Here is a 13,139-nt window from a genome sequence, read left to right as displayed (position 1 = left end):
AAAACTTTTTGGAGAAGCATGGCAGACAAGCCCGCTGAGGACATTACAAAAGAGGAGGAAAACACAATGCTTTTCTACTACCAGGTGAAGATGTTGGACCTATGCGAGTACCTCAAGACACCCATTCAGGTCCACAACACCGCGATAACATACTTCAAGGTGCTGTTTTCCAAGCGCAAGGTCTTTCACTATGACATGCGGAACTTAATCGCAGCGTGCGTCTTCCTGGCCTTGAAGGTCGAGAACACATACATCACAGCAGAGATCCTCAAAGCCAAGCTTAGCTTCGTGAAGATGCACCTGCTTATCAAGTACGAGCTTGAGCTCTGCCAGGCGCTTAAGTTTAACCTGCATGTTTCCTCGCCGCATTTGCGGCTGCTGGGGCTCTTTCTGCTCCTAAAAAACAAGGAGCAGGTGCGAGGCACCACCGAAGACACGTTCCAAACCCAAGAAATCCAAGAAATAGATAGAACACTAGATTGGGGAAAATCAGTTGAAAACTTGAAAAATTTGATGCTAACTGACAACTACCTCCAACTTAATCCAAATGAAGTAGCTCTGGCCTCTCTTACTGTACAGCCCTCCGAGTTGCAAGGACTCTTCATGACAGACACCTTAAGCGCAATAAAGAAAATCAAGCTAGACACGATTCGAAGAGAGTCGCCCACCCAGCAGGAGCTCAAAAGAATAGACGAAAAAATCAGAAACATTCAGCAAAGATATGAAATCAGCCACTAGCACATTGCGGCACTTTATTCAAGCTGCAGCACCATTCGCTCAAACTTGGAGGGATTTTCGTCCCATGAAACATCCGTTTTTTCGTGTTTCAGGTTTCCATTGATGCCCTTTCGACCAAGATAATCCCGAAGGGCGTGGAAAGTCTCTTCTGGCCCCATTTTCACAATTGCGCTCTTTCCTTTTATGATAAGCTTGAAAATAGGCCCGCCGCTCCCTAGCTCAATGGCGTCGCCGGGAATAGCTGGGGCAGAGTGCTTGACGGAATAGAAAGGGCCAGGATAGTCTTCTTTGAAAACCTCGTCCGTTTGGATAGACACGTCCACATCAACTAAATCACCTTGTTTTATACCAAACATTTCGCTGGGTACCTCACCTGTTTCTGAGATTTGTTTCATGGCGGCATTGCGCTCGGCCTCGGTCATTGGCGTGAACTTCTCGTCTATCAAAAACCCGTTTTTGTAGATGATGAGTGCCCGGGTGGCTGCTGCTTCTTCGTTCTGGTTGCCGTCACTGTGTTTTTGCAGCCTTTCAAACTCCTCTGCGTACTCAGACTTCGGGTTTTCTGTCATTTGGGCACAGGTGCCTCCGGCAGACGACGTTCGGGTGGTCTCTCGGTACTCCCTAATGATGCCTTTGGCCGTGTTAACGTTGCCTTGGGCGAGTGTCAGAGCGTTCTTGGCCTGGTTTTCTGTACACCCAAGTTCATCGATAAGGCCCTTAATTGTGGGCTCTCTTTCTTTCCTGTCCATTACAACAAATTAGAAAATTGTTTATTTACGGAATGTATTCCAGGGTGCCGCTATCCTCCTTAACCAGGCCTCTTTTTTGAAGTACTTCAATCCTTTCTTTGACCGCACTTTCGGAATGTCCAAATTTGGCAATAATCGCAGAAATAAGAGCGGCTTTTTGTTGGGGAGATTGGTGCTTTAGGCTTCTGGAGATAAAGCTATCGAGGGAGACGAGGGTCAGGTACTGTTTCGGGTGCTCCTGCGGCCTCTCTGCTTGGGTAACGTACTCTGGGAGGAGGTTTTTCCACCGGGAGGGAGTGTCAAAGTTGTTTCCAACCCCAAGAGTGAAGGTTCCTGTCTCGGAGCCTCCATGTTTTTTGGGGCCTGGGGCATGCGTGGCTGTTACCAGCCCCTGCTCAAGCAAAGCGTCAAAGTGTTTGTGGAAAGTGGCGCACTGTGTTTTGAGTGCTGCGGTGTCAATGCTCTGTGCCTTAAGGGCTTTGGTGACTATCCAGTACTGGAGGAGGGAGATGGTGGCGACTGCACTCCCTACCTCAATGTCAACTGTTGAAAAGTTGTCCACCCACTCAACAAGCACTCTTTCCCTCTTTTTTTCTTGTATAACGGCTTTTTTTGCAGCTGAGACCGCGGGAATGTCTGGAAGATCGAGTCTCCCCATGCTTGCGGGCCATCTAAAGCTGTTTGCGTGGATGAGGTAGATGCTGCTGCGCGGAATGCGTTTTTCCTGGGAAAGGTCTCTGAGCACATCCTTGACGCGGCGCTTAAGCTGGAAAGACCATCCTTTACTGAGCGCGCGGGCGGTTTTCGTTACCCGGCCCAGTCCTATGCCCTTAAGAGCGCTGCTAACCACCAGCCCAATAAAGGTTTCTTCAAACTGCGCCGTGTCTGAGACGGTGGCTGCAATGCATCTAAGCACTCTTTTGTGCGGGTTCTCCAGGAGCTTGCCTTCCAGGGTCTGCTTTAGGTGCGATATAAGCACACTGGTGTATTTGTGCGGGTCTTCTTTTACCATCTCCGAGAGCGCCTTCTGTGACAACTGGTTGGCCAGGCTCCGCACCTCTACTGACCAGGGCAGCCTTTGCAGCTCAATGATTCGGGGGTATGGATCGGCTGCAATGTAGTTGGCCATGGCTTCTTTTAGTGTGTTCTTCAAACTTTTCACTTCCTTTTTTGGAAAACCAGTTGTAAAGAGCTTTTCAAGCACATCAAGGTTGTTCTGGTTTAAAAGCGCCAGAAAGTCGCTGGCTGTAACCCCGCCCCCACCCAGAAGGATGCCTGCAACTTTCCTGGCGATTCTTTGGCGCAGCGCCGGCTTTATTCCCGGCACAAACCTTTTCACCCCCGGCGTATCAAGCACTCTCTGGAGGTAAATGTCGGCCTGGCACTTCCTGGCAGCGGTCTCCCGGGCCTTTTCTTCGTAAAGTCCCAAAATTCTTTCCTCAACCTCTTTTTTGGCTCCAATTTGGTGGCCAAGCATTATCTCTTTGGCTAGACCCGGGTGGCTGGGCTGCCCCCCAAAAAGCTCTTCTCTGACCGTTTCAGTAATCCCCTGGAGCAGCTCGCCCCGCTTGCTCCGCGCCAGCCGGAGCAGGGCGTTTCTGACAGTTTTTTGCAGTGGCAGGTGCTTCCTTGGCTTTCTTTTGCCCGGAACAATGTTGATGGGGGACAAGACCTTCTGCAGAGGCGATAGAATGCGGGCCCACCTGGTGTAGGTCTCCAAAACAGAGCAGGCGCTCGTAACAATGCTCTGGGCCATCCGTTTTTTTATCTTTAGCAGTAATATTTGTTTTTCTGCCTGGGTGATTTTGGCACACTCTCGGGCACACAGTGCTCTATCCCCGGCACTGCTGCTTATTTCGTCTTTCACGTACTCTAGAATGGTGCGAGTCCGGTCCATGAAATTATTTTTGAAAGACCTATGGAATATTTAAATATTTTTGGTGGCAGAGACAGACCCGCACCGCCGCATGACCTAACCCGAACCTGCCTGTTCCCCAGGGCCCAAACAGAACCTTTGGCCCGAACACTTTTTTTCAGCACAACTCATCAACTAAAACGGAGCTTAAGTGATTAGGTGGGAAAAATAGCGGGTTGGGCCCAAGGGTTCGGTGCTCGGGTCTGTGGGGAAGCAGGCATTCGCGGATATGCGCCATCTTATATTACCCAAGCGCTAAAAAATTTCTATATGGCTGTGGGATGGGAAAGACCTAAGCTGTCGCCAACTAAAAGAACAAAAATTGACGTTGAGGAGACCTTTCCCGATCTTGGGTTTTGGGAAACGGCCCAAGAGTGCGGAAGTCCTCTAACGAGCGAGCTGAGTCTGGAGGGCGAGCGCTTTGTGGACTCAGTGACCTTCAAAGTTACCTCAGTGGCCAAAAATGCGCGTTTTGATCGGATTGGGGGGCCAGACAAAGAAAGCCTGGAGATCCACGGGCAGTGGAGGCAGTCATTGCCGCGGATAGGCAACACGGTTACTGTGATGCGGTGTTTGTGCTGTCCCACCAATCAGGAAGATCTTACAGTGATCAACAACGAAAAGAACTATCTGATCATCCATTCAGCCAAATCGCTACCAGCCACAACGATTGTTCAGTCGCTCAACTGCCAGAGAAAGGCCGCTCTTATCCAAAAGGTTGAGGTCTGCAAAAAAGAGTACTCCAGGACCCAGGTGCATGGAATAATCATTCACGAGTGGTTTGAGCATCTGCTAAAGAACAGAAACGCCACGGTGGCCAGCGTTGCTGCCGAGCTAAACCAGATCATTCAGAAACACGTCCTTCTAAGCTATCTCGTTGACCAAGATACTGGGGACGTGTTCAAAGAGGTGCTCAAGCATCTTGGGGCTCTGCGGAAGTTCATTCGGGAGCTTCCGTATGCTGAGTACCGGGAGGGGAAAACGCGGTATAGCAAAATTTTACAGATTAAGGGCAAAACCGATGCGATCATTTCCAACAAAGGCAAAGAAACAGAGATAGAGCTCAAAACAGGGAAAAGCATCCAGGTGGACAACATTGTGCAGGTTTTGATCTATGCGCTCTTACAGCAGGAGCAGCGGGGGTACTCCTCGCAGGTGCTCTACCACATGAAAAGCGGAGCCCAGCAAAAGATCATGCTGAACCACATCGAGGTCGTTGGGGTGCTGAACAACCGGAACAAAATGGTAAGGCATCCATCCATTCCGCCAAGAAAAGAGATAGGGCACTGCCAAGTTTGCTTTGTGAAGGAAACCTGCACCTCGCTAGCCGAGATAGAGGCTGCCGCGTACCCCGCAAGCATTGAAAACAGGCCGCCCACGCAAAAAGAGGCCCGGGAGCTAGATGAGCTAGATTTGCTCAAAAGCCTGGAGCTAGACGATCCGCGGGTGTACGGGTACCTCTGGGAGCAGGTCCAGAAACAAGAAGACTTTAGCGCAGAAGTCCTGCTTCTCTCCCAGATCGAGCACTGGGCTGGGAAGTACCTGAAAGTGGCTGTTCAGGAGGTCAAAAGCATGAATTTAGACGAAAGCAGCTTTGTGGACATCTACGACACTGGGAAGTGTCTGATTGGGAGGGGCAAGGTTCTAACCATCTGCGACGGAGCCGTTGAGATAAACATGTTTGAAGAAATTGTCTACACCGAAGGGGATATGATGATCTACATCTCCAAAGACCACTCGCACAAGTACTTTGGAGAGCTGCGAGGGGCGCTGCTGCTTCTGTACACCACGGAGGAGCTGCAGCGGCTCTGGAAAGAGCGGCCTGTCTGCCAGCCCGCACACATACCCAGCGCGTACATCCAGGAGTTCCAGGCGCTTAACTCGCCACAGAAAGAGGCGCTGATTAGTTCTTTGCGGCCGGCGCCGTTTGCTCTGATCCACGGAATGCCAGGAACGGGGAAAACAACCGTTATTTCCCTGATGATCAGAATTTTGGCGAGCCAGCAGAAAAAGGTGCTTGTTTGCTGCCACACCAACCTTTCCCTTGACAACATCCAGAAACGGATTGCCCAGGACCCTGGTGTTACAGTGTACCGAACGGGGAGAACCACGGTGGTGGGCACAGCAAGCACCTGCCAGGAGGTGGGGGATGCGCTGGACTCCTTCAACGCAGTTCTTTCCACCACCCGAGCCGTTTTTAAAGACGTTATTTTTGAAAAAAACCGGAAATTTGACGTCTGCATTGTAGATGAAGCAACCCAGCAGAATTTTCTCTCCTCGGTCGTGCCAACGGCCATGGCCCGAGGCTTTGTGCTTGTAGGAGACCATCTACAGCTCCACCCGCTGTCAAACGTCCCCGCCCTGAAACTGAGCCTGTTTGAGCTTCTTAGAGAGCGGTGTGCCCCAAGCGCGCTGACCATGCAGTATCGGATGCCCAAATGCATCATGGATGTAGCCAACACCATGTTCTACAACGGACAAATGGAGTGCATGCGCCCAATCAAGGGCGCCATTCAGTTTATCGACACAAGCGATGCCGAGGCCCAGCAGGTGGTTAAAACAGCAGACAGCCACATCCAGATACTCTGTTTCTTCAACCAGCAGGTGCGAGCAGTGACTAAGCTGGGCAAAAAAGCTGAAACCATTGACCGGTTCCAGGGAAGCGAGGCCGAGCACGTTCTTCTGCTTATAGATGCGCTAGCAGCCTTCCCCAGCCTCGACGTTCTTCTTTCTCCCCACCGCCTAAACACCGGCCTAACCCGAGCCAAAAACACTCTTACCATTCTAGGCAACGCCACCAACCTTAAAAAGTATCCGCTTTTTCAGGAGCTCTTCCAGCACGTCACTGTAGAGGAGTACTATGCACCCACAGCGTCTCAGTAGAGCACCCGTTCTTGGTTTTGCAGACCCGAACAACCCGAACAACCCGAACAACCCGAACAACCCGAAACCCAATAAAGCATCTATAATTGTCTATCTGGTGGTTTGGTCACCTGTAGGGGACGTCTCTTTATTTATAACGGTTTTAGGTTGTTCAAACACACCCACACACCCACACCCACACACTCACACTCGCTCAGATTCTCAGAAAAAGAGCATACTGGTTTTTTCGTGTTCGTCATTTATCAGGTTATCACTTTTTGTTGGCTCGGGACGCAAATACTCCTGAACATAGCTCACCTTTTCACTATCTTGCTTAGCACGTATCTTCTGGTAGGTTTGCTGCACCCGGGCAATGAGCTCCTGCTTCCTTCCCGTGTAGTTTAGGCCAAACTCCTTCATGATTCCCTTCAGCTGCTGAACGGTTAGCGCGTCGTAGTCAATGCCCTCCACCCGGCTGACGAAGTTGGTGCTTATCTTCAGAAACTCAAGCTTTTGCGACGATCCTTCAAAGCTAGTGGTAGCATTCAGGTACAGAGGAAGGATGGTGTTGATAATGTCCTTTTCTTGTGGCGCCTCAGCCTTCTTAATGACGCCCAGACACATTTTCTGGGGGCGCATCCCTCCCTCGTCATTAGCAAAGATAGCCTGGTCCTGGTGCACCTTTCTCTCTTTCTGGATGTAGCTCTGGAAAAGGGTAACGTGTTTTTTCCTCTTTTTCTGGGCCCACACATCAAGGTGTCCCTCGCCCTTGTTTTTGGGAAGCACCTCCTTGGGACAGGCCTCTTTCTCAGCGCCAAACGCATAAAGCTTCCTTTCCTCAACTAGTTGCTGGAAGTCCTCAAAGACTGAGTACCGCTCTTTTTTTGCCAGGAACTCCTCAGGTCCCGCCCCTAAAAACTCTTCAAGCGTGAAAGGCTGTGAGCTGCTTTCCTCCTCCTTTACAGGACGTCTCCCATGCTCAGTGATATCCATGTCCTGGCGTCTCTAAATACTCTTTATTAATTGCCAGGCTAAAACTGTGGTTTCATTTCTCTAATGACGCAACGTTTCAAGTTGTGCGATTTATTACACCCGGAAGAAAAGCTCTGCCGACCTAATCACCCCCTGGATTTTTTCCATGGCGCTTTCCTCGACAAGCATCTGTTTTTCATTGGACGCATGCCCACTTAAAAACCCAACCGCTTTTTTTCCAAGCTCTTGATGCGTCACAGGCAAGCTCTCCACTGCCCGCTTCATCTGCGGAATGTCACCAAGAAGACTTGCCCGCCAGAGTTCATCGAGTGTTTTGATCAAAGGAAACTCTTCCCACTCCATCAAACTCTCTGTGCTTGCGCGAGTGAGACAAAATCTCTTGGTATCATTCTCACTGAGTAGACTGAGCAAAAAGTATGAAAGAATCGTATCTGTGTGGTTGGTGGGTGTCTTGTTAGAAGAAACTTCAACCCTGTACTTCTGTGCCGTTCCCATAAAGTCTACTGAATGACTCTTCATTTGCTCCAAGCATTTACTTTCTAAGCCTCTCATCCAAACACCAAATAAAATTATTACAGTATTATACTTCCAGGCCTAAGACTTAGCCCCCAGTGCTGTGCTGTGCTGTGCACGGTAGTATGGTATGGTACGTGATAGTGGTACTGTGCTGTGCTGTGTACAGTAGTATGGTATGGTACGTGATAGTGGCACTGTGCTGTGGGTCTGGGCGGTACGTGGGGTGCCAAAAACCAAGAGTGAAAATTTATTCTTATTTTTTAGCCCTGCAGTAATGAGAGACTTAATAGAAAAAGGAAGAGTTATAGAGTTTAAGTGTAAAACGATGACTACCCAGCTAGGTGTAATTGTGGACTTCATCACACAAGGAAGCTTTGTCGTTCAAATGGTTTGTGCTCGCACCGGAAAAGCATGTGGTAGAAAAGTAATGACCCCAAAGAATCTTCTTCTCACCAGCTTTGTCATTGAGCTAAACGACACCGAAGCAGAAAGAGGCGCTCTTTTCGATGAGTCAGTAGAGGCAGCTATTAAAGAGGCAGTCGCTTACAAGCAGAACAAAGAAGACTACCAGAGTTTTATTCAGACAGAAAAAAGAAGAGAAATGAACGACTTTGAGCGCTTCCTTGAAGAGCAGAAAGACTTAGCCAAGGCAAGTCTTCTAAAAGCCAAGGGATTCTAATAAACAACACTTTCAACACTTCCGCTTACTCCTCGCCCGGGTCGCTGGCTACTTCGTCCGTATACTTCCCCGTGATTCTTACTGCCCGGCTTACAGGAAGCTTTCCCTGGCTTTTCAGGTTCTCTCTGAGGAGGTACCCTGGCACACTCGTGTCCCCTTCCACTGCCTTCTGCTCTGCAGGCGTTAAAAGAGACAGATCGTCATAGGGCGGAAGAAGTTCTTTGTTTTCTGAAAGGACGGCTATTTCGCTAAAAATAGCATGCTCGTTCTTCAGCATTGTATCAAACAGTCCTTTCCTCTCTTTAAGCAGCTCTTTCGTCTGGGCTTTGGAAATCTTTAGGACCAAATTAACCCTGGTATGGTCGTAAGCTGGGTTGAAAGAAACCTCTGGCTGTGGGATGTTGAACGCTTTGCGGATCTGCTTCTCATCCTCAATGGTTACAACGTTGAAAGGCACTCTGTCTCTGAGCAGCTGGTGCATTAGCTTGATGTTTCTTTCCATTGGCTAAAAATGCAAACTCTGTTTTCTGAAAAAGAAATACCCTTTTGTTACGCCGCCGCCCAGCACTGTGCCCCGAGCACAGACCTACCCCATCTCATTAATGAGCTGGGTGACATGGTCCCTGAAAAAGGGCAGGTCTTTCTTTAGCTCGGAGATTTTAGAGGAGAGTATGGCATCAAGTCTTCTGGTTTCTTCAACAAGAGGGGAAAGGTCTTCTTTTTCTTTGGGGTGGGCTTCAAGGGCAGCGACTCGTTTTAAAAGCCGCTCTTTGGTTGTGATAAAGTGCCCAATGATTTCTTTAACGTTATTTTCAAGCCTGAGAATGGCCTCGGTGTCTTTTTCTTCGCTTTCTGCGGGAGCATCTCGCTGGATGATGCCGATGCCACTGTAAAAGAGAGAGAAAAGCTTGTACAGATCTACCTGTATCTCGTCAAGGTAGAGAAGTGGGCTGTCAGTCTCGCAGGAGGAGGGCTCTTTAAGAAACATGAAAATTTCTTTTCATGTCTGAAGCTCTGATGTACTGCGAGAAGTGCTCCTTTCCCACGGAGTACTGTGAATACTCCCCGATTTGCACGGGCACAAAGAAAGAAGTGGAAGCTTCTAAAGAGGTGAAAATCACAGTTACCACCAAAAAGGTCACTGGAAACAAGAAGGTCACTCTGGTCAAGAACCTCCAAATGCTTATGTCAACACAGCAGATAAAAGAAGTGGCTAAAAAGCTTTCAAAGACGATAGCCTGTGGTGCAAGCCTGGTAAAGAATGGAAGTGGCACAGACGACATCTCCGTCCAGACCTCTGAGGACCTTCGGGTTATTGACATACTCGCTAGGAATGGGGTCCCAAAGGACAAGATAGAGCGCATCACCAAAAGCAAGTAATAAATGGACCACACATCCGGCTTTCGGGTTTCGAGCTTTTTTCGAGCTTTTTTCGAGCTTTCAGGTTTCGAGGTTTTGAGGTTTTCGGTCTATTTTGCATTTTATTGGCCTTAGATTTCTTTCCCATGCAAGATACTTCCAGGCAAGAAGCTGCTGTTTTGGGCAGCCAGGTGAGTCTTAAGGCCTTGGTGTGTGCTTACATGGAGCAGTCTGTTCAGCTCAAGGCCCATGTCGTTGCTGGCTTATCTGGGACCGTTGCAGGGCTTATTTATGCCTTGGAGGAGGGTGTTTGCGCCGGGCTGGCTGGGGCTGAGTTTATTTTTAGCCTTCTCTGGGTGCTGCTTCTTTATGGGGTCTATCGCCTGATTCGAGAGCTGCCAGCGTACTCGGTGGTTGATGCGTGCATTTTTGTAATTGCTAGCAACACGAGGGCTGTCAAGTCCATTGTCGGCCAGGTGGATGCCCGGGCTAGTTCGGGGACGAAAAAAGGGCCTGGGGGGTGCTCGGCGTGGCTGCAGGCCCCAGGTAGCTGGAGCCTGATTCTGCCAAGTATTTCAAAGAAACCCATCTCTTTTGAAAGGTCGTATGAAGAGATCATGTGGAGACTCGTGGCTCTGGCAACGATTCAGAAGTGTATTGAGCACCCTGCCGCTTTTAAGACGTCTTTTTTACAGGGAGGCATCATTTCCTTGTGTGGGTACTGGATAAGAGTGCTGGAATATGGGGTAAAAAAGGAAAGCAGGCCGGGAGAGGTCTCCCGGAGGGTTTACACGCACTACAGGAACTTTCTTCTGGTTTGGGTGTGCTTTGAGCAGCGATAGGCCGAAGGGCAAACAATAAATTTGCTAAGTATTTTTCAGCAAGAATGGACGCAAAGAACCAGAGACTGCCCGTGGGAGAAGAGTTTGGCGCCCTTTGCAGGAGAGCTGCTTCCAAGCCTGCCGATGAAAAAGCCAAGATGGCTCTGGCTGGGAGGTATTTTTCCGAGTACATGGACGAAGAGTATGAGGCGCTTGCAAAGCTGGTGGCTCCAAAGACCCCGGAGGAGCAGGCGATGTTCAACAATCAGAAGATGCTGGTGGCGCTTGTCAGGTACACGCGCACGCACCAAGACAGCTACCTTACAGAGGCTAAAGAGCTATCAAAAAAAACGGTTATTTTCCCGAGAGTAAAAGCTTTTTTCGTTCAGGTAACAGAAGCCCCGGAGAAAGAGGTGCTGCAGGAAGGGTACAAACTCGACCGCAAGTGCCCCCACTCGGCGATTCTCAAGGCAAGCGCCTTTATTCGGGCGAAAAAGTACGACGAGGCGCTGGCCGTGCTTGACCGGCTGCCAGAGCGGGTGGCCACTTTGCTGCTGCGGCTATCAGCAAGTATTCGGGTCAAGGAGGAGGGAGAGTGCCACCAAGTCTACATTCGTCTGCTAATGAACATTGAGCAGGAAGAAAAAGATATTGAGAAAGAAGACGTTACAGAAGTTGTAAAAAAGAGAAAACTTGAGCACTTGGAGCTGGAGAAGAAGCATGCCCTGAGGCTGGCAGGCAAGGGCGTGGGTGTGGGCCTGGACGCGCTTTTAGCTGAAATTGAGGGGTCAATTAAGGTAAAAGCCGGCCTAGTGCTTGCCAGTGCTGAGCAGCTGGTGCGAGACACAGCCACCCATCCGGAAGAAGGCGTTTTAATGGTCAGGTCCTCACAGCGGCTGTTTTTGGAGGTTGAGATCCTTCGCGCCCAAGCACTCCAAAAAAGGAAAAGATACACCGAAACGCAAAAACTAGCTACCTACCTCAAAAGTGTTTTTTCAGGCGTAAGTGAGAGCACCGATGAGAAGATAGCACTTCTCCTCATGCAAACGCATCTTGAAACCTCCACCCTGAAAGATCTTGATCTGCCGTGGATCATTCATGCACTCTCAAAGCGGGAAAGGGTCCAGAAAGACATCAACCTCTCAGAGTTTGTAGCCCTCGCCAAAAAGAAGCAGCCAGTTCCCCCCACCTTTGACAGGCCCGATGCAGAGTGGACGAAAAAGATGCTGGCTCTACAGGACACCCCTCTTTTGTGGAAGGTGGAGATAGATAGGGGAAGGTACCTGAACCGGCTGGGAAACATTGAGTTTGCCCAAATGAACATCAAGCAGGCCGAGGAGGCCTATGCCAGCGCTTTAAAGGTTGCAGAGGACAAAGACCGGGCCTGCATTCAAAAAAACAGCCAGACGCTTGAAAAATGGATCACTCGGGAGGACAAGCCCATTTCCGAGTACCCCGAGTGCCAGGTTCTTCTTAGGGCGTGTGGGGGCGCAAAGGACCTGCCCTGGGAGGAGTATGTTGAAAAAGTCACCGGCAACGGCTCCGCAAACCCCGAAAGTACCGCAAGTACCGCAAGTACCGCCAACCTTGAAAAGACCAAAAAGACCGAAAAACTCGTTACAGATTTGGAAGACATTGCAAAAGTACTCCAAGACACCACGGGCGTGCCACACAAAGGGCAGGGAGAGAGAATTGCCAACATTCTTGCCTTTTGCAGCCTACTCCGCTACAAAAAAGAGATCCTAAGCATTTCAGAGGTGGCTAGCAGCAGTATGTCGATTGTTTACAACCATATAGTCTTCTGGGCGCGGGAAAACAGGCCAATTGACAGCAGCGTGCTTGACAAAGCCATTGACTGCCTGGCCCAGGCCCACCGGGGCCCCGCAGAGAAAATCCTCGCGAAAAAAGCCGTTCTCACCGCCATGGAGCAACTGTCAAGAGAAAATAACGGACAAAGGTTTGAAGAGGTCCTTGCGCGAACCAAGGGCCTAGCAGCCTTTTCAGCCAAGGAAAAGAAACTAATTGAGAAAATCAGGCCCCAAAACCCGGCCCCCGAAGCCCCAGGGACAGCAGAAGACTCTGCCCAGGCCACTGACCAAAACCCCGAAAACCCGAAACCCTCAGAGCCAACTGACCCCGAGCTAACAACCAAAAGAGACGAAGTTATGCGCATGCTTACACAAAAGCCCGAAACCAAAGCGCCCAAAACGCCCAAAGCCCCCAAGAAGACCAAAAGCGCACCCGAAGACGACGTCCCCGCCAAAAGACCAAAAGCAGCCCCGCGCTCCCCTCCATCCACCCCACAGCCCATCCAAAGAAAATCGCACACAATCATTTCAAGTGATGAAGAAGAATCCTGAATAAATTAGCCACCCTCAACCTCAACCCCATTCTCAACCTCAACCAACCAACCAACCAAACCCCAAAACCAAACCCTTACCAAAATCAAAAACCATAAACTTTTATTTTTTTTAGCCCCTGGGTGGGAATAGGAGCAATCCTATCAC

General features: G+C 49.8%; 12 protein-coding genes across 12 annotated transcripts; 6 read left to right on the top strand and 6 right to left on the bottom strand.

The window, feature by feature from the left end:
- Positions 1-18: 18 nt before the first annotated feature.
- NEDG_01045 (cyclin H) lies at positions 19-738 on the top strand (the record flags this gene model as incomplete). Its single annotated transcript, XM_067688463.1, has 1 exon — positions 19-738. The coding sequence occupies one exon, from the start codon at positions 19-21 to the stop codon at positions 736-738; it is 720 nt and encodes a 239-aa protein (XP_067543651.1).
- A 14-nt stretch (positions 739-752) lies between these two features.
- Positions 753-1,487, bottom strand: NEDG_01044 (uncharacterized protein; the record flags this gene model as incomplete). Its single annotated transcript, XM_067688462.1, has 1 exon — positions 753-1,487. One exon carries the CDS (start codon positions 1,485-1,487, stop codon positions 753-755), a length of 735 nt encoding a protein of 244 aa, XP_067543650.1.
- A 25-nt stretch (positions 1,488-1,512) lies between these two features.
- On the bottom strand, positions 1,513-3,384 carry NEDG_01043 (uncharacterized protein; the record flags this gene model as incomplete). Its single annotated transcript, XM_067688461.1, has 1 exon — positions 1,513-3,384. One exon carries the CDS (start codon positions 3,382-3,384, stop codon positions 1,513-1,515), a length of 1,872 nt encoding a protein of 623 aa, XP_067543649.1.
- Positions 3,385-3,672: 288 nt separating this feature from the next.
- NEDG_01042 (DNA replication ATP-dependent helicase Dna2) lies at positions 3,673-6,285 on the top strand (the record flags this gene model as incomplete). Its single annotated transcript, XM_067688460.1, has 1 exon — positions 3,673-6,285. The coding sequence occupies one exon, from the start codon at positions 3,673-3,675 to the stop codon at positions 6,283-6,285; it is 2,613 nt and encodes an 870-aa protein (XP_067543648.1).
- Positions 6,286-6,486: 201 nt separating this feature from the next.
- On the bottom strand, positions 6,487-7,257 carry NEDG_01041 (uncharacterized protein; the record flags this gene model as incomplete). Its single annotated transcript, XM_067688459.1, has 1 exon — positions 6,487-7,257. One exon carries the CDS (start codon positions 7,255-7,257, stop codon positions 6,487-6,489), a length of 771 nt encoding a protein of 256 aa, XP_067543647.1.
- Positions 7,258-7,350: 93 nt separating this feature from the next.
- NEDG_01040 (uncharacterized protein) lies at positions 7,351-7,809 on the bottom strand (the record flags this gene model as incomplete). Its single annotated transcript, XM_067688458.1, has 1 exon — positions 7,351-7,809. One exon carries the CDS (start codon positions 7,807-7,809, stop codon positions 7,351-7,353), a length of 459 nt encoding a protein of 152 aa, XP_067543646.1.
- A 238-nt stretch (positions 7,810-8,047) lies between these two features.
- Positions 8,048-8,452, top strand: NEDG_01039 (large subunit ribosomal protein L14e; the record flags this gene model as incomplete). Its single annotated transcript, XM_067688457.1, has 1 exon — positions 8,048-8,452. The coding sequence occupies one exon, from the start codon at positions 8,048-8,050 to the stop codon at positions 8,450-8,452; it is 405 nt and encodes a 134-aa protein (XP_067543645.1).
- A 25-nt stretch (positions 8,453-8,477) lies between these two features.
- On the bottom strand, positions 8,478-8,954 carry NEDG_01038 (uncharacterized protein; the record flags this gene model as incomplete). The annotated part of the gene is made up of 1 exon (XM_067688456.1): positions 8,478-8,954. The coding sequence occupies one exon, from the start codon at positions 8,952-8,954 to the stop codon at positions 8,478-8,480; it is 477 nt and encodes a 158-aa protein (XP_067543644.1).
- An 84-nt stretch (positions 8,955-9,038) lies between these two features.
- Positions 9,039-9,440, bottom strand: NEDG_01037 (uncharacterized protein; the record flags this gene model as incomplete). Its single annotated transcript, XM_067688455.1, has 1 exon — positions 9,039-9,440. One exon carries the CDS (start codon positions 9,438-9,440, stop codon positions 9,039-9,041), a length of 402 nt encoding a protein of 133 aa, XP_067543643.1.
- Positions 9,441-9,454: 14 nt separating this feature from the next.
- Positions 9,455-9,832, top strand: NEDG_01036 (uncharacterized protein; the record flags this gene model as incomplete). The annotated part of the gene is made up of 1 exon (XM_067688454.1): positions 9,455-9,832. The coding sequence occupies one exon, from the start codon at positions 9,455-9,457 to the stop codon at positions 9,830-9,832; it is 378 nt and encodes a 125-aa protein (XP_067543642.1).
- A 125-nt stretch (positions 9,833-9,957) lies between these two features.
- NEDG_01035 (uncharacterized protein) lies at positions 9,958-10,653 on the top strand (the record flags this gene model as incomplete). The annotated part of the gene is made up of 1 exon (XM_067688453.1): positions 9,958-10,653. One exon carries the CDS (start codon positions 9,958-9,960, stop codon positions 10,651-10,653), a length of 696 nt encoding a protein of 231 aa, XP_067543641.1.
- Positions 10,654-10,697: 44 nt separating this feature from the next.
- Positions 10,698-12,992, top strand: NEDG_01034 (uncharacterized protein; the record flags this gene model as incomplete). The annotated part of the gene is made up of 1 exon (XM_067688452.1): positions 10,698-12,992. One exon carries the CDS (start codon positions 10,698-10,700, stop codon positions 12,990-12,992), a length of 2,295 nt encoding a protein of 764 aa, XP_067543640.1.
- Positions 12,993-13,139: the final 147 nt, after the last annotated feature.

This window comes from Nematocida displodere, assembly GCF_001642395.1.
Source record: "Nematocida displodere strain JUm2807 chromosome Unknown 3, whole genome shotgun sequence".
NCBI lineage: Eukaryota > Fungi > Microsporidia > Nematocida > Nematocida displodere.
The sequence above is the reverse complement of the archived record's forward strand: the minus strand, read 5'-3'. Positions and strand labels throughout refer to the sequence as shown.